Genomic DNA, 19,953 nt, shown 5'->3' on the forward strand with positions numbered 1-19,953 from the left:
ATACACCAAAGTGTTTTATTCCTTACCTATTGCACATTTTGAGCACCATCACAAACAAACTCTTATCATTGGTAGCCATGTTTCTGCTCTGTGGTGCATAATGAGACAGGTTCAAGTGTCCACTGCACAATTATGAAATATGAGACATGATTAAGATTTGATTATGTGCAGGTCTTGTAGGAGATATGTAGTAATACTTACATCAGACTGAGCTTTAGAGTAGTTCATGTGGGCATAAAGTAGAACTGCAATGTCATTGTGGGATGCCTCCAGGGCAATAGACAGGGCATTGCTGCCATCCTAAATATAAAGAAGCAAGACAGTTGTTATTCACCCTTTATATTCTAAAAGGTTTATAAACATAAATCAAACTCAAGCTTAATGCAAGTCTAAATTCAGGAAACAAATAAGACTTGTAAATAAGAGCTCTTGCAACAACTTTTACAAAGTGTACAGCTGGTGTGCTTACGTTGTCTACAATGCCAATGTCACAGCCAGGCTGCTCAAGCAGAAGAGAGACGATCTCAGCACGCCCGTGCTCGCTGGCACACATGAGGGCCGTGGAGCCCTCGTCATCCTGTATGTTCACGTTGGCACCGCACTCGAGTAGTGCTCGAACCATCTCCTGCCGTCCGTGGCTCACTGCCAGCATGAGCGCAGTCTGACCAGCCTAGACGAAGCCAAGCCGCAAAATATGCAGCATAAAAACATACTTTACTCGAATAAAGATAACGTAGCTTGCGCCGACGTTAACCAGTGGTTATGGGTTGGGTTACGATGATCTTATTTTGGATAGTGAGAACAGGTTTCGAGCAACAGTAACAGAGAGATATCAAACAAGTCTGGATGGAGTAGAGACTCACCTGGCTTGCCTTGGCATTGACATTGCCCAGACTGAACAGCTTCTTGACTACCAAAAAGTCTTCCTCTTCCTTCACTGCTGATAATGCTGCCAGCATCACAGCAGTATATCCTGCCTTGTTCTGCTTATCCACATTGCACACACCTGCACAATACACATCGCATAAAAAAATAATAATAAAAACTTCCACTAGACGATTTAGAAATATGCTGTACCTGATATGTCTATGTTAATAACTTATAACCACAATTACCCGTGTCAAGTAGGAGTGCAACTATGGTGAAGTTGGAATGGGAGACACTGTAATGCAAAGCTGTGTTGCCATTCCCGTCAGTCATGTTGACTACGTGCCGCACCAGAGCAGGGGAAAGTTCGGAGAAAGCCATCAGGTAGTTGGAAACTCGAGACGGCTGTGCCGTCTTAGCACTGGACACTCTGAACCATTCCAGTTGCACAGTGTGGGTGCTGGAGAGCTGCAGCAGTTACATAACGTCTTTAATGTTTTGACACTTTAGGACAGGGGAAAAAAAAAAAAAAAAAAAAAAAAAAAGGGGAGTTTCTGTAGAACTGTAACTGGATATACAATAGACCTACCAGTTCTTTACTCTTTGTTGTTTTGGCACCATCATTAAGGTGGTTCTTTAAAATGAGGCAAGCCTCACGCATTTTTGAACTCAGTTCAAACCTGCAAGAAAGCGTCTGGCACGGTTAAAATGAAGATACCGAGGTAGAACGTTTCAAAATTCACTTACGGATTACAGAGCAAAACAGAACAGAACAAGCGGGTGCTTATCAAGCTCCACAAGCCTGAACAGATACCTTTCTTTTCTATCACACATTAGTGACAAGAACAGTAAGGTGCTCCAAGGGCAATATTTTTGGATCACTCCTCATGTTTCCATTTATAAATTGTAAATAGTACACACTAAAGTAGATATTTATAACTAGTTAAAATATTTAGAATGGTTAGTTAGGACTGTTTGTCTCATAAATTTGATTCAAACATAAGTGGTATGGCTCACATCCGGCTTGGTTTTCCTCTGGTTTTCATTTGACAAGAAATGATGTAACTTTTGACCAATGTATTCAAATTATGGGATTCCCCCCCATCGCTCCCCCCTTTATTGGACTATTTATTTATTGTGAAAATCTCAACACAGAAGAAGTGTGAGCAAAATGGAAGAAAACTAAGAAGACTTATGTTAAACAAGACAACCCCCACATTTGTTTCCGAATGGGAAGGTTGGGTCATTTTTTTTTTCACTAATTGGTATGTCATGTTTAAATGCTACACTTGTAAGCAAAATATTTATCTATAGTAACCTACTTCTCCTTTAGTACTTCAGCATGTTCCTTAACATCATCTGTTACAGCTGCTATGTTTTCATCACTATCACTGTCCTCCAAATTAATGTTCCTTTCTTCATCAGAAGTTTCCTGTAGAGCTGCAGCTTCTTCCTCACTGCTGTCTGAGCACCCGCCAGCTGCACTTCCATCAGAGGAACTTCCTTCATCCTCCTCCTCATCTTCCTCTTCACTAGATGTTGACTCGTAGCTGAAACGAATCACAAATTATACAAGCATATTTTTTAATGCATTTTTCAGTACTGTGAACATCTTTATTACTAACAGAACATAACCACTCACCCTCCATTAAGAATCCCTACAAATTTTAAGCTTTTCTTGCCACCACCGCAAGCAGCACTCGAGCCACTCCCATCCTTTCTCTTCATGATGGATTTCAGGGGGCCTAAAGCATTCATTGGAAACATTTCCAGTCACCCTTCTCCTACAACCTGACAAGTTTATCAGTTCTTTGATGAACCATTCGGCACAAGATGCTTTGTTCATACTCACCGTCAGCAGAGACAGACTGTTCCTGATCGTCTTTTTTGTCAGCGCTAAAAAGATCTTCCCATTGAATACCCGTATTAACCTGGATTATCTCCATCTTTTCATTTGATGGTTCCACAAAGTCTGTTTGAATGCTTTGATCAATTTTCGTTGCTGGAAAGTCTGCACCAGAAACCCAAACTCCTACAGAGGTTTTGGAACAACGCTCAGTTTCCACTAGCACATCAGCTGTCTCTGGTTTAACAAGTATCTCTCTTTCTAACATGATCTTTGACGTTCTCGCCATCTCCAGAGCCCTTAACTCCTCAAGATCCTGATTGGCCTGGGTTAATCTTCTCTCAAGGAGATGGACTGACTCTTGCTGACACTTAATGGTCTCCTGCAGGTTGTCGATTTCTTGTTCAGTCTCACTTGACAGTCCAAGTAATGATTCCATTACCCAGACCGCCACTTCATTTGTTAGGACTTCGGCCTGAACTTCTTCATCACGGACGGTCATTGGCTCGGTTTCCATTCCTCTGTGACAGACGTCAACGGCAGTTTCTACAGCTGCATCTTTTACATCCTGAGTCACCACAATGTTAAGTGGAACATCATTACCTACAGCTATGGATCTTTTCTCTGTCACCAGAACAGGAGGTTCTTTTCCTTTTTCAAGGGACCTCTTCTCTTGACTTGCACTGTTGGGATCGATAGATGATGACAAGGATGCAGGTACTACCAGAGCAGAGTTTTTTGCACTGACCAGAGCACCAAGTTCTTCTGTTTTCTTTTGAAGGGCCACAAGCAGACGATTCTTTTCATCACGCAGCATGGACACTTCTCTTTCAAGTGCTGGTACTCCCTTTACTTTTTCTTCCATCTCCCTGAGCTGTCGAAGGGCTAAGGCCATCTGTTCTCGCACTGTCTGAAGCTGCCCTGGGGGACCTGAAGATGTTCCAGAGCTGGAGGCTGGGGTGCTCCTCCCAGAATTCTGAGGACTAAATCTGGTCCAGCCACCAGAAGAGGGATTCTGCAAAGCTGGTGAAATCTGTAGTAGGTGGCCATCTGTAGCCATATGAGAAGGCACTGAAAAGCTGCTATTTGATCCACAATCTTTGACACTCTCCTTAGGGAGGTCTGAAAGAGGAGAGCTTAAACCATTTGGGTACAGACTCTGCTCCTGCTGTAGTCGACGGCTCGTCTCTAGTAACGTTCTCTCTACCCTGGGGTTACGTGGTGGTGGGGGAGGTGGAATTTTTGAACAAGATGGTAGTGTGGGACTGATCGTCACTGACGGTGAAAGTGGCTGTGACCTGCTGGCTGATGTAACGTGGCTTCGAGGAACAGGTGGGGGAAGAGACCGACCATCTTCGCTGGTTGTTGATGCCAGTGATTCGGTAGAAGTCCAGCCACTAGTGCGACCACCTACACTCCTCTGAGAGACTCGGTCACTACGTGATCCTCTCCGAGGGCTCATGTTTGCTCGGCGTAAAGTCTGGCCACTCTCTATATCTTCCACATATTTAAGGAAATCAAGGTCCAGCTGGAATCCATATGGAGTCTGTACAGAATATGATGCACCCTGATCCATTTCGTCTTGAGTGGCACAATGAAAAGGGGAACCCACATCTGCAGGAAAATCATATTACTTTTGAGATAGGTATTTATAGATCTTTTGTTGTTTTATACTTTGAAAATTGGTCATATCTCCAAACTGCTCAACACAAGAGCACAGCAGCAAGCAGAAGTCAACAAGTAAACCCTTATTTTACTCATAGATATCTGAAATGATTACTAACAAGTCTTATAGTTTGCTTTTAGGAATAGTTGCTAGCCTTCCCAACCCCTAATGACTCCCTATTTTCTAATATAACTTTGTATGGTTTCCACTCAGTTATGGAGGGCATTGTAATATTTGTCAGCTGTAACTGTCCTATCTGCTGTGAAGACAGATTTGAATGGCATGTTGAAACCATATACCTCTTTAGTGTATTAACTACTGGGACTTCTTTAACTGCTATTTTATAATAATTTGCTAAAGTTAACGGTGGGGGGGGGGGGGGGGGGGGGGGGTTGGGGTCACTTACTCAATTTGGGGCTTATGTGCACAGACTGTGTCATCTTTTGGAATTTTCTGGTGCCCCTCCAGAAGTCAATTCAGGACCTGTGAAAAGAAAAGATGAATATATTACATGTTACGTTTAAACACAAACATCACTAAAGGCCAGTTTAAAATCATTTTGAGTCGGGCTGAGGTGTACGGAAATGCGGCGTCAAATGTCCGTAAGTAACTGATTTGGAGACCGGAACCCTTTTTGTTTAAATTGATGCCTTTGGTCTTAAATAATTTTCATGCAAAAATTGGCATGTGTCTGTAGAAGCATAATCTGAAACAACACAAACGACACCTCCATGATCAATCAAATTAATAATAAGCTAAAAAGTCAAACATTTATTTAGTTCGGTTTTGTATATTTTGATTAATTTCTTTAATAAAGCGCTGACTTAGTTGATGGTAAGCAAAGTGTCTGCTGCTGAAGTTTATAAACGCAATGCTCAACATTAAGACTTCAAGCGAGATGCGTTACAAATTGAGCCTACAATGGGTATAAAAAGTCTACACACCCTTGTATGCTATTAAGTGAAAAACAATCAGAAACAATTTAGGGAAAAATTTATTTAAAAATAAATAAATAAATAAATTATTATAACCTAGTTGCATAAGTGTGCACACCCCTAAACCAAAAAGACAGTGTGGTGTAATAAAACCAGAAGGTGCTTCAACAGAGTATTAGTTAAGAGTCTATCAGCATGGCACACCTTGACTTGCCGATATTTTCCCACTCTTTCTTGCAAAAACATTCCTGATCCATCAAACTGTAAGGGCATCTCATGTGCACAGTCACTCCACAGATTTTTAGTCGGATTCAGGTCTGGGTTCTGGCTGGGCCATTCAAAACATCGATCTTGGTTAAGCAACTCCTTTGTTGATTTGGATGTATGCTTTAGGTCACTGTCATGCTGAAAGCTGACAATTCCTTTCCAACTTCAGCTTATTATCAGACACCTGAAGCTTTTGCAGTCAAATCAACTAGTATTTGTAGCTATTCATTATTCTCTCCACCTTGATAGAAGCCCGAGTTCTGGCTGATGAAAAGCAGGCCTACTGCATGATGCTGCCACCATCGTGCTTCACCGTGGGTATAGTGTTCTTTTGGTGATGTGCATTTTTTTTTTTGTTGCACTAAACATTCCATAATTTTGGAATTGATCTCATCAGATCATAATACATTTTGCCACATGCTTTGGGGTGAACTGGTTGAGCTTGAATGTTCTGTGTGAGAAGGGGCTTCTGTCTAGCCACCCTACCCCGTAGCCCAGACATGTGACGAATACGAGACATTGTTGTCCCATGCAGCGAGTAATCAGTACTTGTCATATATTCCTGCAACTCCTTCAATGTTGCAGTAGGACTCTTGGCAGCCTCCAGGGTATTTTTTTTATTCTTGTCCTTTTGTATGTTTTGGCGGGACATCCTGTTCTTGGTAATTTCACGGCGGTACCCCATTTTCTCCACTGGTTGATGATGGCCTTCACGGTGTTCCATGGTATATCTAATGTTTTGTAAATTCTTTTATTCCTCTTTCCTGATCGATTCCTTTCGACAGGTGAGATACTATACATGCTTTGTAAGCTCTTTGCAGACCGTAGCTTCAGGAGTCAGAACCAAGATGATGTCAGGAAAATCCTACAAAAACAGCTGGTCTTTATTTGGCATTAATCAGAATAATTTCATTGATGCCGACTGTATGCAAATTACTTTTGAACATGAGATTGAATGTGATTGGTTCATTCTGAACAAAGATACATCCCCAATCATGCTCACTTATACAACAAGGTTCTTATAACTTTTTTTAATTGATCCTATTTTTCCATAAAATGTTTCTGATTGTTTTTCCTTGTAATTATTATACATTGTAATTTCACATCGAGGGTGTAAAAAGTTCAGACATGATTTATCTAATTTATTTTTTTCACATCACAAGAACCTGCCGTTTTAACAGGGGTGATTAGACTTTTTATATCCATTGTAGCTAGCTACTGTTAAGCTTGGTAGAATCAGTTTATCGCACCAGGATGAATCTCACTCCTCTATTTAATTTAGTCATCTCCTGCCATAATACATTTCACTATATGGACCTTAACGAATTTTCTGAGACAAAACAACAGCACGACAAACTAGTTCTAAATAAAGGATAATATAAAAGAATGCTCAGCCTTATTGGTTTAGACAGACTGAACCAATCAAAAGCAGGGTCTCTGCTACGCTGCATGTGTGAGAGTGTGTGTGTCACTTGTTAGAGAGTATGCATGAGAGAGAGGGGAAAATGTTGTGTCCCACTGGGAAAACTCCCCAACTTCCTGATAGCCATTCTGCCCCTGAACTTACTCCATAAACTAACTGTGATAGTCAGCGTCACTGGCATGTAAAATTATCTGGTCATCTGACGCTTTTGGCAAGTACATTTCTCACAAGTATGGCTTAGAAAAATAGAGGTCTAAAGTCTAGTTGTACTCGTTCCTCCCTCAACGTCGGTGATTACCACTGGCTGCACAAACATTACATGTCACTTTGAAAGCAGAAGTGGAGAAAAAGCAAAAACCCGGATGTGTGAACGCAGTTATTACTAAGCATCATGTCCATGTTTTATCGGAAGTTTGTAAAGGATTGAGGTGTTCTTGTGTATGGTTAAATAGTTGAGTGTTGTAAACTTATTTGAATTTAATGAATGTGTGTGTGCAGATGACTTTTTATGATCACGTTAAAATTTTAAATTAACTTTTTGTTTATATTAATTATAATCATTTAAAACGGTGGTGTTAGTTTCTGTTTTTGTGAGGTTGCTGGTAGAAATTCTTAGTGGCCGGTTAAAACATAAATAATAATAATAATAATAATAATAATAATAAGTTGGATGAAAAAGTTCATTTCAGACTCTGATCCTAACCTATTCTCTAACAGTTTGTACACTTCAGAAGTTTGTTTTTTCCCCCCTCATAATATGTACTTTTCCTCTAAAACCCTTCATGAGACCATGGAGAAGGCGAACAACCACCTGTTAATTACAGCATGATGCTGTCCTAAAACACAGAAAGAATTTCATTGACAAATGTTTGTCTGAAATGAAGTCTAAGAGTTTAACAGGTCGTGCTCTGAGCGGTCAGTGTTAATTCTGACAGAGGTTTAACAATTAATGCAGTAGGAATGAAGAAATAATCAGCCATTTTCTTCGCCTCCTAGAAAATGACACACAAGCCGTTCTTTGATTACAAAAACACCCGAGTACAGCTAAGTGCTATAATTGGACAGTGTTTGCATTTCAGCACAATAAAGTGTGTAACATTTTCCGCATGTCACTAATGAAAGCAATTCCTTTTGGTGCACTGCGTCAGTCCGTACAGGATTTCAGAGTTTTTTGTGATTGTTGCGGCTAAAAATGCTCGATTTTGCTGCGACTTTTTTTTATTTCAAAATTTGCGGAGTTTTTTTTCTTCCCCTTTACAGAAAACTACTTGAATTGTCAAAGTTTCCATTGCACAAAATTATTTTGCACGGTCTTCCTCAGTGATGTTTGTTGGTCAATGAGACATTTTAGCTGCACTCATGTCTGATGCACGGGACTCGAAGAGGGCTTTGACAGAATGTGCGTTGTGATGACGTCACATGGCTACACAGGACCCAAATCTGCGGGGAATTGCAGCTCCTACGAATATTGTGGAGTTTGCTTGATTTTGCGTTAATTCCTGCAATCAGAAAAACGTAAAATCCTGGAGGGACTGACTGCATTTTGTGTTTTTCACTGGTATGACCACTTTTCACTCAGCCACATCTTCACTTGGTGTATAACTGATCCCACAAAGTTTAAGCTTTTGCATTATTTGGTCATTATCCAATCTTTTGGTTTATATAGGGGTTGTTGTTTTTTTTTTGCACCCTATCCATATTAAAATCACCAAACCCTATATGCTCATGCACTAACCCACAGTGTTTTTTTAAATATGTATTCAGTGGGCAGATACTTTTTTAAATTATTAATTCAGTACATCTCGCTGAGTTTTTCCCATTTTTCCTAATAAACATAACGTTTTACGTATAGGGTTTTTGCTCATTATGTTAATGCTCTTTTGTGATTTTCTGTGCGATTCATTTTGTGTGTTTTAGAAGACCAGAACTCCAATTAACAGCACTGGAAAGAGTGCACCCCCCACACCACAACAAAAAAACACAGATGTGGGGGGGGGGATATGTTATGCAGGCAGGCTGTCTTTGGAGAGCCCTAGGCACATTCCACCACAACTTCCCGCTCACATCCTGCTAATATGACCAGGCTTCAACTTGTAACTTGTGTACAGACAGAGTGGAGGTGGCTGTATATAAACAATAAATAAATAAATAAACAGAAAAAAATGTGAATGGGCAAACATGTGCCAAGCTTCAGGAAAAAAGGAACGCTACAGTCTGAATAATCTCAATTTTAAACCCTACTTCCTCTGATGTAACAAGGCAGAATTATGCTTTGTTACTTGAGCAGTACTAGGTTCATGACCTCCCTTGGTGCTGTAGATCTGTAGAGTCGGTCATGCTTGACTACCTTACCCTGTGTCAGCTTGTTTCCTGGCCTATCAGCTTGCTGAACACCCAATCTCACTATCTTTGAAGAGACGTCTCACAGTGTTTACAAAGCCTGGTGATAAGTACCTAATTACAGGGAAGAGAAAGAGAGGGTGGAAGGGAGAAAAAAATAAAAAAATAAAAAAAGAAAAAAACACACCACATTCCTCAGTGTTCCACACCTCCACCGGCTAATTTAAATTCCAATCTACTAAACCGATTTGGTTTAAACTGTGAACATTAATCAGAAATACTAACGTTAGTAAGTGAGCCATTTATATGATGTTTACGAAATGTTCCAAATATTAATGACGTAATTACTCCAGCAACTAAGCGCATCTAAGCTTTAATGCATTAGCACATTAATGATCAACCCAGTCTGCAATCACAATAAATTCTGAGGCTGGGAATTGCCCGAGACGTCACTCCATTACACATATTCGACTGGAGTATTGGCTTAATGTGAGTCATGTTTTCGAAACACGACCTCATGTTCCTCCCTCCACTTCCCCGAGAGGGACGTGGTCAATCGGACAGTATGGGTTGGGGTATGGATCAAACTTAACAGCTTAAAGAACTTAAACAACGACTGACCACAAACAGAGACAGAGTCGTAAAGTCTTAAATCAGTGCACATGCACAAAGCCCAGAAAGAGAAGGATGGATACTTTAGTCCTTTACACTCCAACTCAACCTAGCACAGCAACACATCTGCAGTTTCCTGAAGGGAAGTGGATTTGATAAGGCCCCTGGGGCGCCCCCCATTGTCTTACAGCGCTGTGACGGACAACCAACTGATCAATGGGCCACAAGCTGCTTCCTCAGAACCACAACGGGATATATAAACAAGGAAATGAAGCACACAAATCGCACACAGTCGTATGCCGTCACACCCCCGAGATCAGCTGATTTTTCCACAATCGTTGTATTGAATTCCATTTATATCACAGAGTGGATGATAGCATATCATCCGCTATAACAGCATGCTTCTGGTAGTTGTTTCAGCTGGAATGTGAAATCATCGGTTTATATTAATTCGCCCCATTTCTCCATTTACTTTCATTGTATGGTACACAATACAATTACATATTTCATCGTCTAATATTTTCATATTAATATATCTCAGTAAACAGTGCTATATTTTTGCCAGCACATATTTCTTGCAAGCCAGACAATAAGAAAGCAATGCCTTCAGCATGTAGTTTTCATATGTGGAAGTCTCATCTACAATTAATTTTTTTTTTTTTTTTAAAAAGGCCCTTGATTTTCTACCCAGCACAAGGACACATTGAACATAATATAATGAACCATTATGCTCCTTCTTTGACAAATGTTCTGAAGTCTCCTTGTTCTGCATTTCAGTTCTGTCCTCCGTCTACAAAAGGGGCTGGAAGCAGTACAGAGGCATTGGATAGAGGCTGGCTTACGATTTCTTTGGTAAAGCCTTTATACTTTATAATATTCCTCAGTCAATAAATACTTAGCAGACAAAGATAAGCTTCAAGTGCTGAAAGAAATGATATAAAAGTCGACTTCCTAAGTTGTAAATAATGGCATAATGGGGAACGACGTTCAAAAGTTAGAACATAAAGCAAATAGCGTACAGTATGCCACAGAAGCACAAGCATCAAACAAACAACACGCCAATGTACACAAAGTACAAATGCACATTAACAGCACATTACATGCCAAGATCTTCTGCAAGGTTAGCCAAAACAGGACTCTCAGAGGAAATATTACAGAACGTTTACTTTTGGCCGATCTAGCAGCGAGCATGCCGTTAGACCATAAATCCATACCATACAGTTCTCAAAACAGATGAACATAGTACTGATCGAAAGCCCTAACAAAACTAACAGCTGTTCAATGTCATGTGGCATGTTGAAAATGACGTTAAAAACCTAGACATTATCTTGGACTTTTGTTTTTCCATGTCCAAAGAGCCAAAGTGAGTCAGTGTGATACCATTTAAGGGTCTGTTGGTAAAAGCAGCTCAGCTAAATGGTGCCTTCATGTAGAAATGGCCAACTGGATCTTACAATAAATGCACAATCGAGGCAGTGCTGATTCTGCTGCTGAGCCCACATTCTTCCTGATTGGTTGATGTGAGCAAATTCATGCTTTATTGAATATTATGGATAATTCTGTCACGCACATTTGTGCTTCACCATAATGCAAGGTCATTACATCCAGAGCAAGACCTGTAGACATAACAGGAACATGCTTCCTAACAAACCATGTGGGTGGGATTATTCTAGTTTTCTGCGAAAGGCAGCTGTCATTTATTATGTAAGCAGGGGTTATCGATCCACTATCAAGAGAAAATGAATAATCTTTTTTTTTTCCCGGTGACTAAACAATGTGCAGGTCATTAGTGAAAAGGACAGTGACCCTTATTCATCAAACAAGCATTGTCCTTCGCAAGGTCGTCTTTGCCGTATCCGTACAGTCAAACTCACCTCTGCTCACGTCACGTCAGTTTAGTAAGTCGAATGCACAGATGTAAATCCTTCTTAGCTCATTGTTCCCTTTTGAATTGATTCATGGCTTTTAGCCTTTTTGTTTATTTTAAATATGCCATACTCCTGTCAGCACCTCATTCAGGAAATTGTGGGAGGCTCAGTATGCGAGGCTCGGCCTTAATAAAAGGTGATGCACTATTAAATGACATAAAATTGACATTTCATTGTAAATTTTCACCATTTAAATTAAAAAAAAAAAAAAAAAAAAAAAAAAAAAAAAAAAAAAACACCACACACACAACAACATATCAGTCACATGGAAAAAGTAAGTACACCTGGGTGCCAGTGATTAGAACCTGCTTTGGGAGTGCAGGTGGAACCTCTCTTATTTCTAGTGTCTGGTGTTCCCTTTGCTATTGAGGTGTGTGGCATCATCGTGCCAAGATCTAAAGAGTTCTTCAAAAAGGAAGCAATTTCGGGCCTTCTCCAAGGCCTTGGAGATCTTTAGAAAGATCTCAAATTATTTGAAATACATCATTCCACTGTATGGAAAATCATCTACAAATGGTACAGATTTCAAACGACTGCCAATTTGTCCAGGAGCAGACCATCTGATGCAAAAAGAAGTCTTAAGGAACCCCAAAACTGAATCAAGTCTTGAAACTGTTCGTGTCAAAGTGCATGCTTCTACAATCAGAAAGAGCTTGCACAAATTTGACCTGCATGGGAGGCGTGCCAGGAAAAAGCCTTTGTAATAACAGGCCTTCTGGAATAAAGTGCTCTGGACAGAAGAATCAAAAGACAGTTGTTTGGCTACAGTAACAGCAGACATGTTTGGCACAGACCAAAGACAGCTTTTCAGGAGAAGCACCTCATACCAACTGTGAAGCACGGTGGTGGAATTGTTATGGTTTGGGGTTGCTTTGCTGCCTCAGGGACTGGACAACATGCATTCATTGATTCAAAAATGAATTCTGCATGATATTAAAGAGTGCTTGAAGATAATGCGAGTCCATCTGTCTGAAAGTTGAACCAAAAGGGGACCTTTCAACAGCATAATGATCCTACGCACACCAGCAAATACACCAAGGAATGGATCAAAAAGAAGAAATGGATGGTCATGGAATGGACTAATTAAAGCCCAGATTTGAATCCCATTGAAATGCTGGGGGGGGGGATTACATGCAAAAAAAAAACAAAAATCCTCAAACATCTTGCAACTGAAAGAATGTTGTGTGGTCAAAAATCCCAGCAAGCCTGGTGGACAATTATGCAAAATGCCTACAAGACGTTATTTCTGCTGTCTCCTTGTGGTATAATTTTCCTTCTGGTTTTGTTCAAGTACATCAACTTTATTAATATGCACCGTTTTAAAGATGATCAAAATGTTTGCTTGTCCAAATATGTCAAATTTCCACGGGGTGTGCTAATTTTTACACATGACTTTATACACATACAGTATTTTATATATAACACACACACACACACACACACACACACACACAGTATACACCTACATGACAACATTTATTTTAATAAAAAAAAAAGGATTGCAAAGGGCAAATGACTTGGACCTTCCTTTTCCTCCTTTTAAACTGTGGGGACAGTGTTGGCGGTTTAGTTAAAGTTTTCATTCGTGTGCACATTTATACCATTTTTGTGGCTTTCAAAAAACACACTTATTTTCAGCAGCTTGGACACAAGCACCTCCATCCCAGCTTCACTAAAGTCTATTGAATTCATTTCTCAGATCTTGGCTCACATGTACAAATCACAGCAGGTTTCATTTAGACGCACATGACGGTAAAATGATGCGTGTCTTACGTATATGACGAGAGGGTGGGAACACGTTTCCACTCAGCTAAAGCTGGTTCGTTAACTACAGTCATATCACCGCTGGTTTTAAGTGTCCTATGACAGGTACATCACACCACCCCCGCTGCTTTTTATTTTCCTATAACGGCAAGTCCTTTCGTGTATTATTTCTTACTTATTACATTTCTATTATAAAGTGGAACAGTAGTGCAATTGTAAAAATAATTACTTGTGCATATATGAATCATGGATTTTTTAATCATGGATTAAAACACATACAGTATCATAAGAGTATACACTACGCAGGAGACACATCCCAGTATGGGCTTCATGGGGCGATATTGACACATACCGCCTGTTTTTTTTTATCAAGATATTCAAGACAACACAATGTTCTAGTACATACATATACTGTATATTTAAAGCATACTGAAATATACTTGGAGCAGCTCCATTTCGGACCGATTAAGTACACTTAACACAAAGTCAAGGTTTAATACAATTACTGGAAAATATTAATTCATTACACTATGTAACTGTTCTGCAATTAACTTCCATTTTAGCACACCTTAGACGCATGAATTTACAATGTATAAATATTTTGTTCACTATGCTTTCTGTATATCTATGATTATATTAGAACAGGTTTTTCCAAACTAAGGCTCACTTGATTGACAAATGTGATCATGAGAGAAACTCCTCAATTTCATTTATTTTACGAGTTAGCATTACACATATTTAATTATAAGGGCAGATTGTGTGTGATGCTACAGTGAAGAGTGAATTTGCTATTTTAGTCCTTCTCCCTTCCCTACGCTGCACTAGTGTTTTAAAAAAAAAAAAAGGACAAATTCCTCCACTGGTCTTCCCCCCTGCTAGTTCCTCAACAACATCGAGTGACTCTGACTCAGTGGAACAACAGAAGTGAAATATACGTGAAAATACACAGAAATTATCGTTTATTAAATATAGTTCAAGCATGACTTACGCATTGCAATAAGTGTGCAAGTTACACACTTATGTTACTGACATATGATAAAAAATGTTCACATGTTGCAACAGTCTTATATTATAAATTGTGAAAAATACAGGATGGTAAAGGCTTGGAATAGAATATTACTAAGTGAATTTCTTTGATTTTTCAGGAGGTAAGGCCCCTTGCTCAGTGCCAGGATTCAAGCTCTTAACCTTTTGATCATCAGCATAACGCCGTTACTGCAAAGTAGCCTGGAATTAAAAAGACAAGATAAAATATCTACTTTTAGGAACAACCGTACTTCCTACACAAATATCTCAAGTATTTTTGCCTTTTCTTTGTCTCGTTCTTATGAGCGTTGCCCTTTGTAATGTTGTGCTACAAGAAACCACAGAATGCAGCCAATGACACGTTAGACTTAACCTTCTCCGGGCACAAACCAGGCACACAGGCCAGAATTATGGCTCTGACACTTGAACTCACTGAATTGCAAAGTGTTTTATGAATTAATAATTATCCAAATGACTGAAATAAGAATTAAGAATGAAAATAAGAATAAAATTAAAAAATAAAATGTAAAAAATCCCCCTCTAGCCCAACTCCTCCAGATGATATACAATACACATGGCTCTCTTCAAACAATGCAGTATGACTGGGTCACAGCATTTTCTTAAAAATCCAATCATAGCCGTTAAATATAGACACAGATGGGCTTATATTGGACTGCCTTTTTCCTACACTAGCAGTCCCCCTCAAGGCTTTTCCGATAAAAGGTGGATGTTTCTGTTCAGTAAAATGCAGAAACACTGCTTGATTAAATGTACATCACCAGAAAGCTTCAGTAAATGTGTACGATAAACAATATAATGAATAAAAATTGCAGACATGTAGCTAGTACAGAGTAGGAAAGCTTTCAAAAAGAACCTCAAAATTGCACATCTTGATTCGTTTCTGTAGAAAATATTGATCTCCAAACTAATTTCATGAGCCACCTTTTCACCTGGATTCATTTAGACCTGCTAAGGCTACACTTCTATGAACAGAGGGCTAAAATTTCAATTTAGTTCATTCAATGTAATGACATTGTCATCCACAACCCCATAGATAGAATCAATGCCTTTGATTCAAAATGCTTGCATTGTTTTAAAAAGCCACATAATGTATTAAAATAAATGAACCACTGTGAAATGGACTTGATTCAGTAACACACCTTCACGACCTCTTCCTTTGGGAATTCAAAATGCACTGACTACCGATGATTTCTGTCAGACCTATACCAAGCAACAGGAAGTTCATGTTTAATCATTCTGAATTAAGCTTTACACTATTACACTTCCATCTTAATTAAAAAAAAAAAAAAAAGTGTAGTTACATCTATTTCCCTAGGAAATATTCTTGTTTCCACAGCTGCAAACATTCCAGCTAATAAACACTTTGTGGCCACAGAAGTTATTAAAGAAGAAAACAAGTGAATAATTCTGTCATAAAATAAGTGTAGTATCAGAGCTAAAAGCAGATGTTCCATCAGCACATAATACTCATGGCAGGAGGTTTTCTGAAAAATGGACATTATTCACATTTCTGAAGAATTTCTAAGAAACATCCTTTCTATAAAAGACAGATGCCCAGAAACTCATGATTGTGCTTTATTCATGATATGAAAAGATGAAAACATAGCAAGCGCCAAGTGTGCAAAACAGTGAGCGTGGAAACTATTTCTGGAACAAACTTAAAAAGTGTCTCCAGTAAAAGATACGAGGTACTTAGCGTGTTGAGTGAGTCCCTCATTAAACAGAGCTAAAGCAAGGAGGAAATGAGAGGATAAACTGCTACAAGTAAATAGAAGCACACAATGTTTCAGGGCACCGCACAAACACTAAGCAGAATTAAAAACCTACGAAAGCTATAAAACCAGAACTGCTAATTGCATAAACGTGAAAGTGACCATACAACAGTGCACCTGAGAATATCTTAAAATTCTAACCTGTGAAAAAAAAATAGTCGGAAACATTCTTCTATTTCTGGTCTCGTATGTCAGGTGTCTAACACCTACAGTACAAAATGTGTTAACGACCTGATTACTTGAATCCGGTGAGTGTACGTTTCGGCTCGCTCTCTTTCGCTGTGCCGTAAGCTGCTGATGTGATTCATGAGTCTTGTAGCTCAGGGTTACATGTATCACTTGGCAGGCTATTGCAAGCTGTTCCATTGGGTTCATCAGAGGCTCTTGCTGTTTTGTTGGTGAACTGGTGGAATCCCATGTTGTATCATCAACTCCCAGACCACAGGTTCGCAACCCTGGTCCTGGTGTACCTCCTGTCCTGCACATATTAGTATTTTCCCTAGTCGAACACACCCACTTTGACTCAGGAAGTGCTGTTAATAAGCAGATTAGTTGGGGAAAACACTAAAATGTGCAGGGCGGTGGTAGGAACTAGTACCCCTGCTGTAGGGGACGCCGGGAACAATCGTACTCAGATTCAGACCACAGCAAATTGATGCACATTGATGCTGATTGGGGGGGAGGGGTAGGGGGCAAATAGGACATGACGGTGGTGCAGTGGGTAGCATTTCCACATTACAGCTCCAGCATCCCTGGTTCAATCCCTAGCTTGGGTTAGTGTCTGTGCATGCATGGGTTTCCTCCCACTTCCCAAAGACCCAGCAGTGTGTGGATACATTGCACGTAGGCGCAATGTGTGTTTGTGTGCACATGGTGCCCTGCAATTGACTGCCATCCCATCCTGGGTGTATTCCTGCCTCACGCCCAGCGTTCCGGATCCGGACATGGTAACGCAAGGCTTTAGACTGCTGATCGTAAGGTCATGAGTTGGGCCTTTGAGCAAGATCTTAAACCTTCAACTGCTCGTACCGGATCCTGACTCAATTGTAAGTTGTAAATAGCTTTGTAAGCCAAACGAGCAATTGCAAACGGTATATGTAATTAACCTGCTGGAAATAAATCCCCCCCCAACTCCCACCTCCGGGGATCTGAGATGAGGGATCCGTTCTCCCCAGCTGAGGAGAAATGCAGGAGAAGGCCAGTGAACCCAGAAGGAACCATAAATAGAATCACAGGACATGAGGCATGTGCAAGCTCACTGTTTTGGAAGCAATTTCAGTTTCCCTACTTCCAGTCAACATCTTAACCTCATTAATAGACATACTTGCCTTCTTTGTTTCCAGAAATAATGCAACACATTGTTCCTTTTACTGTAACTTCATGTGCCAAGTGCACAGGTCTGAAAAAGCTTATTATCCTTCAGTGGTCATTGTCTAATCCTGAAGAATGTCTCTCTCTTTTTATTATATATATATATATTTTTTAAGTTGTTCTTAAAAAAAAAAAAAAAAAGTCAACTGTGGCGTGTTGTATATTTGCAATGACTCCCTGACTTTCTTTTCTTTCTTTTTTTTTCTTAAATTGAATTAAAGTAAGTGTCACGAGGGCGGGTCTCGTGTCTCGCGCACTAATATCACAATGTCTCGAGACATCCTTGTTCACTCACAAAACAACCATAAACAAAAAGAAACCGTGTGAAGGTTTTCTTGAAATTGGTTACAAATAAACTATGTGTGGTGATTTGACTATATTCGTGTTTTAGCTGTGTGATAAAACATATTAAACTGAGCGTTTTCGACTCCACTGAAGATTTCGCGTTCAACTGTGCTGGGTTTATTTTTGGAGGTTTTAAGTACTTGGCAACTTGATAAGGTTCCGTTTAGGTGAAGAGGTGGCGGGATATTTAGTACCCCGTTATCTGAGAAGCCGAAACTAAGTTTAGGATGAAGGTTTTATTGCTCTAAAACGTATTTATCAGCCTGAATAAATAAGTAATTCGCCTTAGAATAACACGTAGGCGAGGCATGTTAGTGCTCTCGCGCTTGTAAGGTTCCTCAAGTTAGCGACAAGCTAGCACTCTTTGGTCAAACTTTCTCCGAGTCGTTAAATGAGAGGAATAAAATGAGTCTTACCCACGGTGTGAGTCGTGTCTCGTCTTAAAAACCCAGAGAAAACGTGTGTTTTCAGTTTTTTCCAGACGGGAATTAGGCGTACAAGCAGCGTTTGTGTTGATTATAGGCTTGTGATGGACAGAAAGAAGATCCAATCGGGAGTAAGTTCAGCTGAAGCTCTGGAGCAGGGATGAAGGTGGTGGTGCATCCCACAGCATACAGACAGGGCTGTGACTATATATCGATACCAGATGATACATCGACGATACCTCTTGTACCAATACCTCGATATTGATGTTTTAACTGAGTTTCAAATCTGAAAATGAATTTTTTTTAATAAATCAACAAACAAACAAACATATGTAGGATACTGATATGATTTTTGTTTACACTGGATGTGGTAGTTTGGTTTATATCACGAGTATTTACACTTATAACACTTGTAAAGTTCCTATTACAATTACTGAATGGTGACAACAGTCGGTAATGCGTTGTTTATGGTTATAATTAAGGCATTTCAAGTTGGTTTTGTTTTGCACTGCCACTTGACGTTACTTTTGATTAGCACCACAGATTCTGAACAGATATTTGTTTTAAATTTCAGAACCATAAATGAATAGAAATTATAATAAATGATATACTTTACTAAGCACTGTGGCTTAGTGCTCAGCACGTTTGCCTCACACCTCAGGGGTTGGGGGCTCAAATTCCACCTCCTTGATTTGCATTTCCAAATTGCCCATACTGTGTGAATGGGTGTGCGATTGTACTTTCAATGGGTTGGCACCCCGTCCAGGGTGTCCCTCACCATGTGCCCCAGTTTCACTGGGATAGGCTCTAGGCTTCCCCAGGTCCCTGTGTAGGATAAGTGGTATGGAAAATGGATGGATGGATGGATATACTTTATTGTCCATTCATCTTTAAACACTTGGTTGTGGTCATTAATGGTTTGTCTGTTTGTTTGTTTGTTTTTAACAAGCCATCTCATCAGTTTGATAATCAGACCCGAATGGGTAAACAAAATGAAAAGTCTGTGAAAACTCTTCTCATTCTGACCTAAGGTCATTAGCCCTGTAACTGGTCTCCAGTTCAATACTAAATAGTTTATATAAATGCATTTTATTGGATAAAGCATAACAGAGAATTCGCTACAGAAGACAAACTGTATTGTGTTCAGAAAACTGGAGTCACTGAACTATGGACAGTTTTGTTATGCTAAAGTAATTCGTTTAAGTTCTCAGTTTGATGTTTAACGTTTAACCATGGTTTCAATTGGTCAAATTTCCAAGAAACGCTAAAGCGTAAAACATTGTCAAGTAAGTCAAATCGTTGTTTATTTAGTCTAGTGTAGAAATGTAGGTGTGAACGGTCTAGC

The 19,953-nt window shown here is 39.6% G+C and overlaps 1 protein-coding gene across 2 annotated transcripts in view; it reads right to left on the reverse strand.

Moving 5' to 3' along the window:
* Positions 1-18,764, reverse strand: part of kank3 (KN motif and ankyrin repeat domains 3) — a 21,746-nt gene extending 2,982 nt beyond the window's left edge. Inside the window, exons 1-10 of one of the 2 annotated variants that reach the window (XM_017467152.3) lie at positions 18,600-18,764; positions 4,786-4,862; positions 2,720-4,327; positions 2,510-2,612; positions 2,190-2,417; positions 1,457-1,547; positions 1,116-1,335; positions 864-1,006; positions 470-670; positions 202-300 (exon numbers count right to left, since the gene is read on the reverse strand). In XM_017467152.3, coding sequence (XP_017322641.1) covers positions 202-300; positions 470-670; positions 864-1,006; positions 1,116-1,335; positions 1,457-1,547; positions 2,190-2,417; positions 2,510-2,612; positions 2,720-4,327; positions 4,786-4,819 — 2,727 coding nt within the window. In that variant the 5' untranslated portion in view covers positions 4,820-4,862; positions 18,600-18,764. Of the gene's footprint in view, positions 1-201; positions 301-469; positions 671-863; positions 1,007-1,115; positions 1,336-1,456; positions 1,548-2,189; positions 2,418-2,509; positions 2,613-2,719; positions 4,328-4,785; positions 4,863-9,356; positions 9,463-18,599 lie in introns of those variants that run through there. The other variant, XM_053680154.1, reaches the window with a different exon arrangement.
* Positions 18,765-19,953: the final 1,189 nt, after the last annotated feature.

Source organism: Ictalurus punctatus, chromosome 5 (assembly GCF_001660625.3).
Source record: "Ictalurus punctatus breed USDA103 chromosome 5, Coco_2.0, whole genome shotgun sequence".
Lineage (NCBI taxonomy): Eukaryota > Metazoa > Chordata > Actinopteri > Siluriformes > Ictaluridae > Ictalurus > Ictalurus punctatus.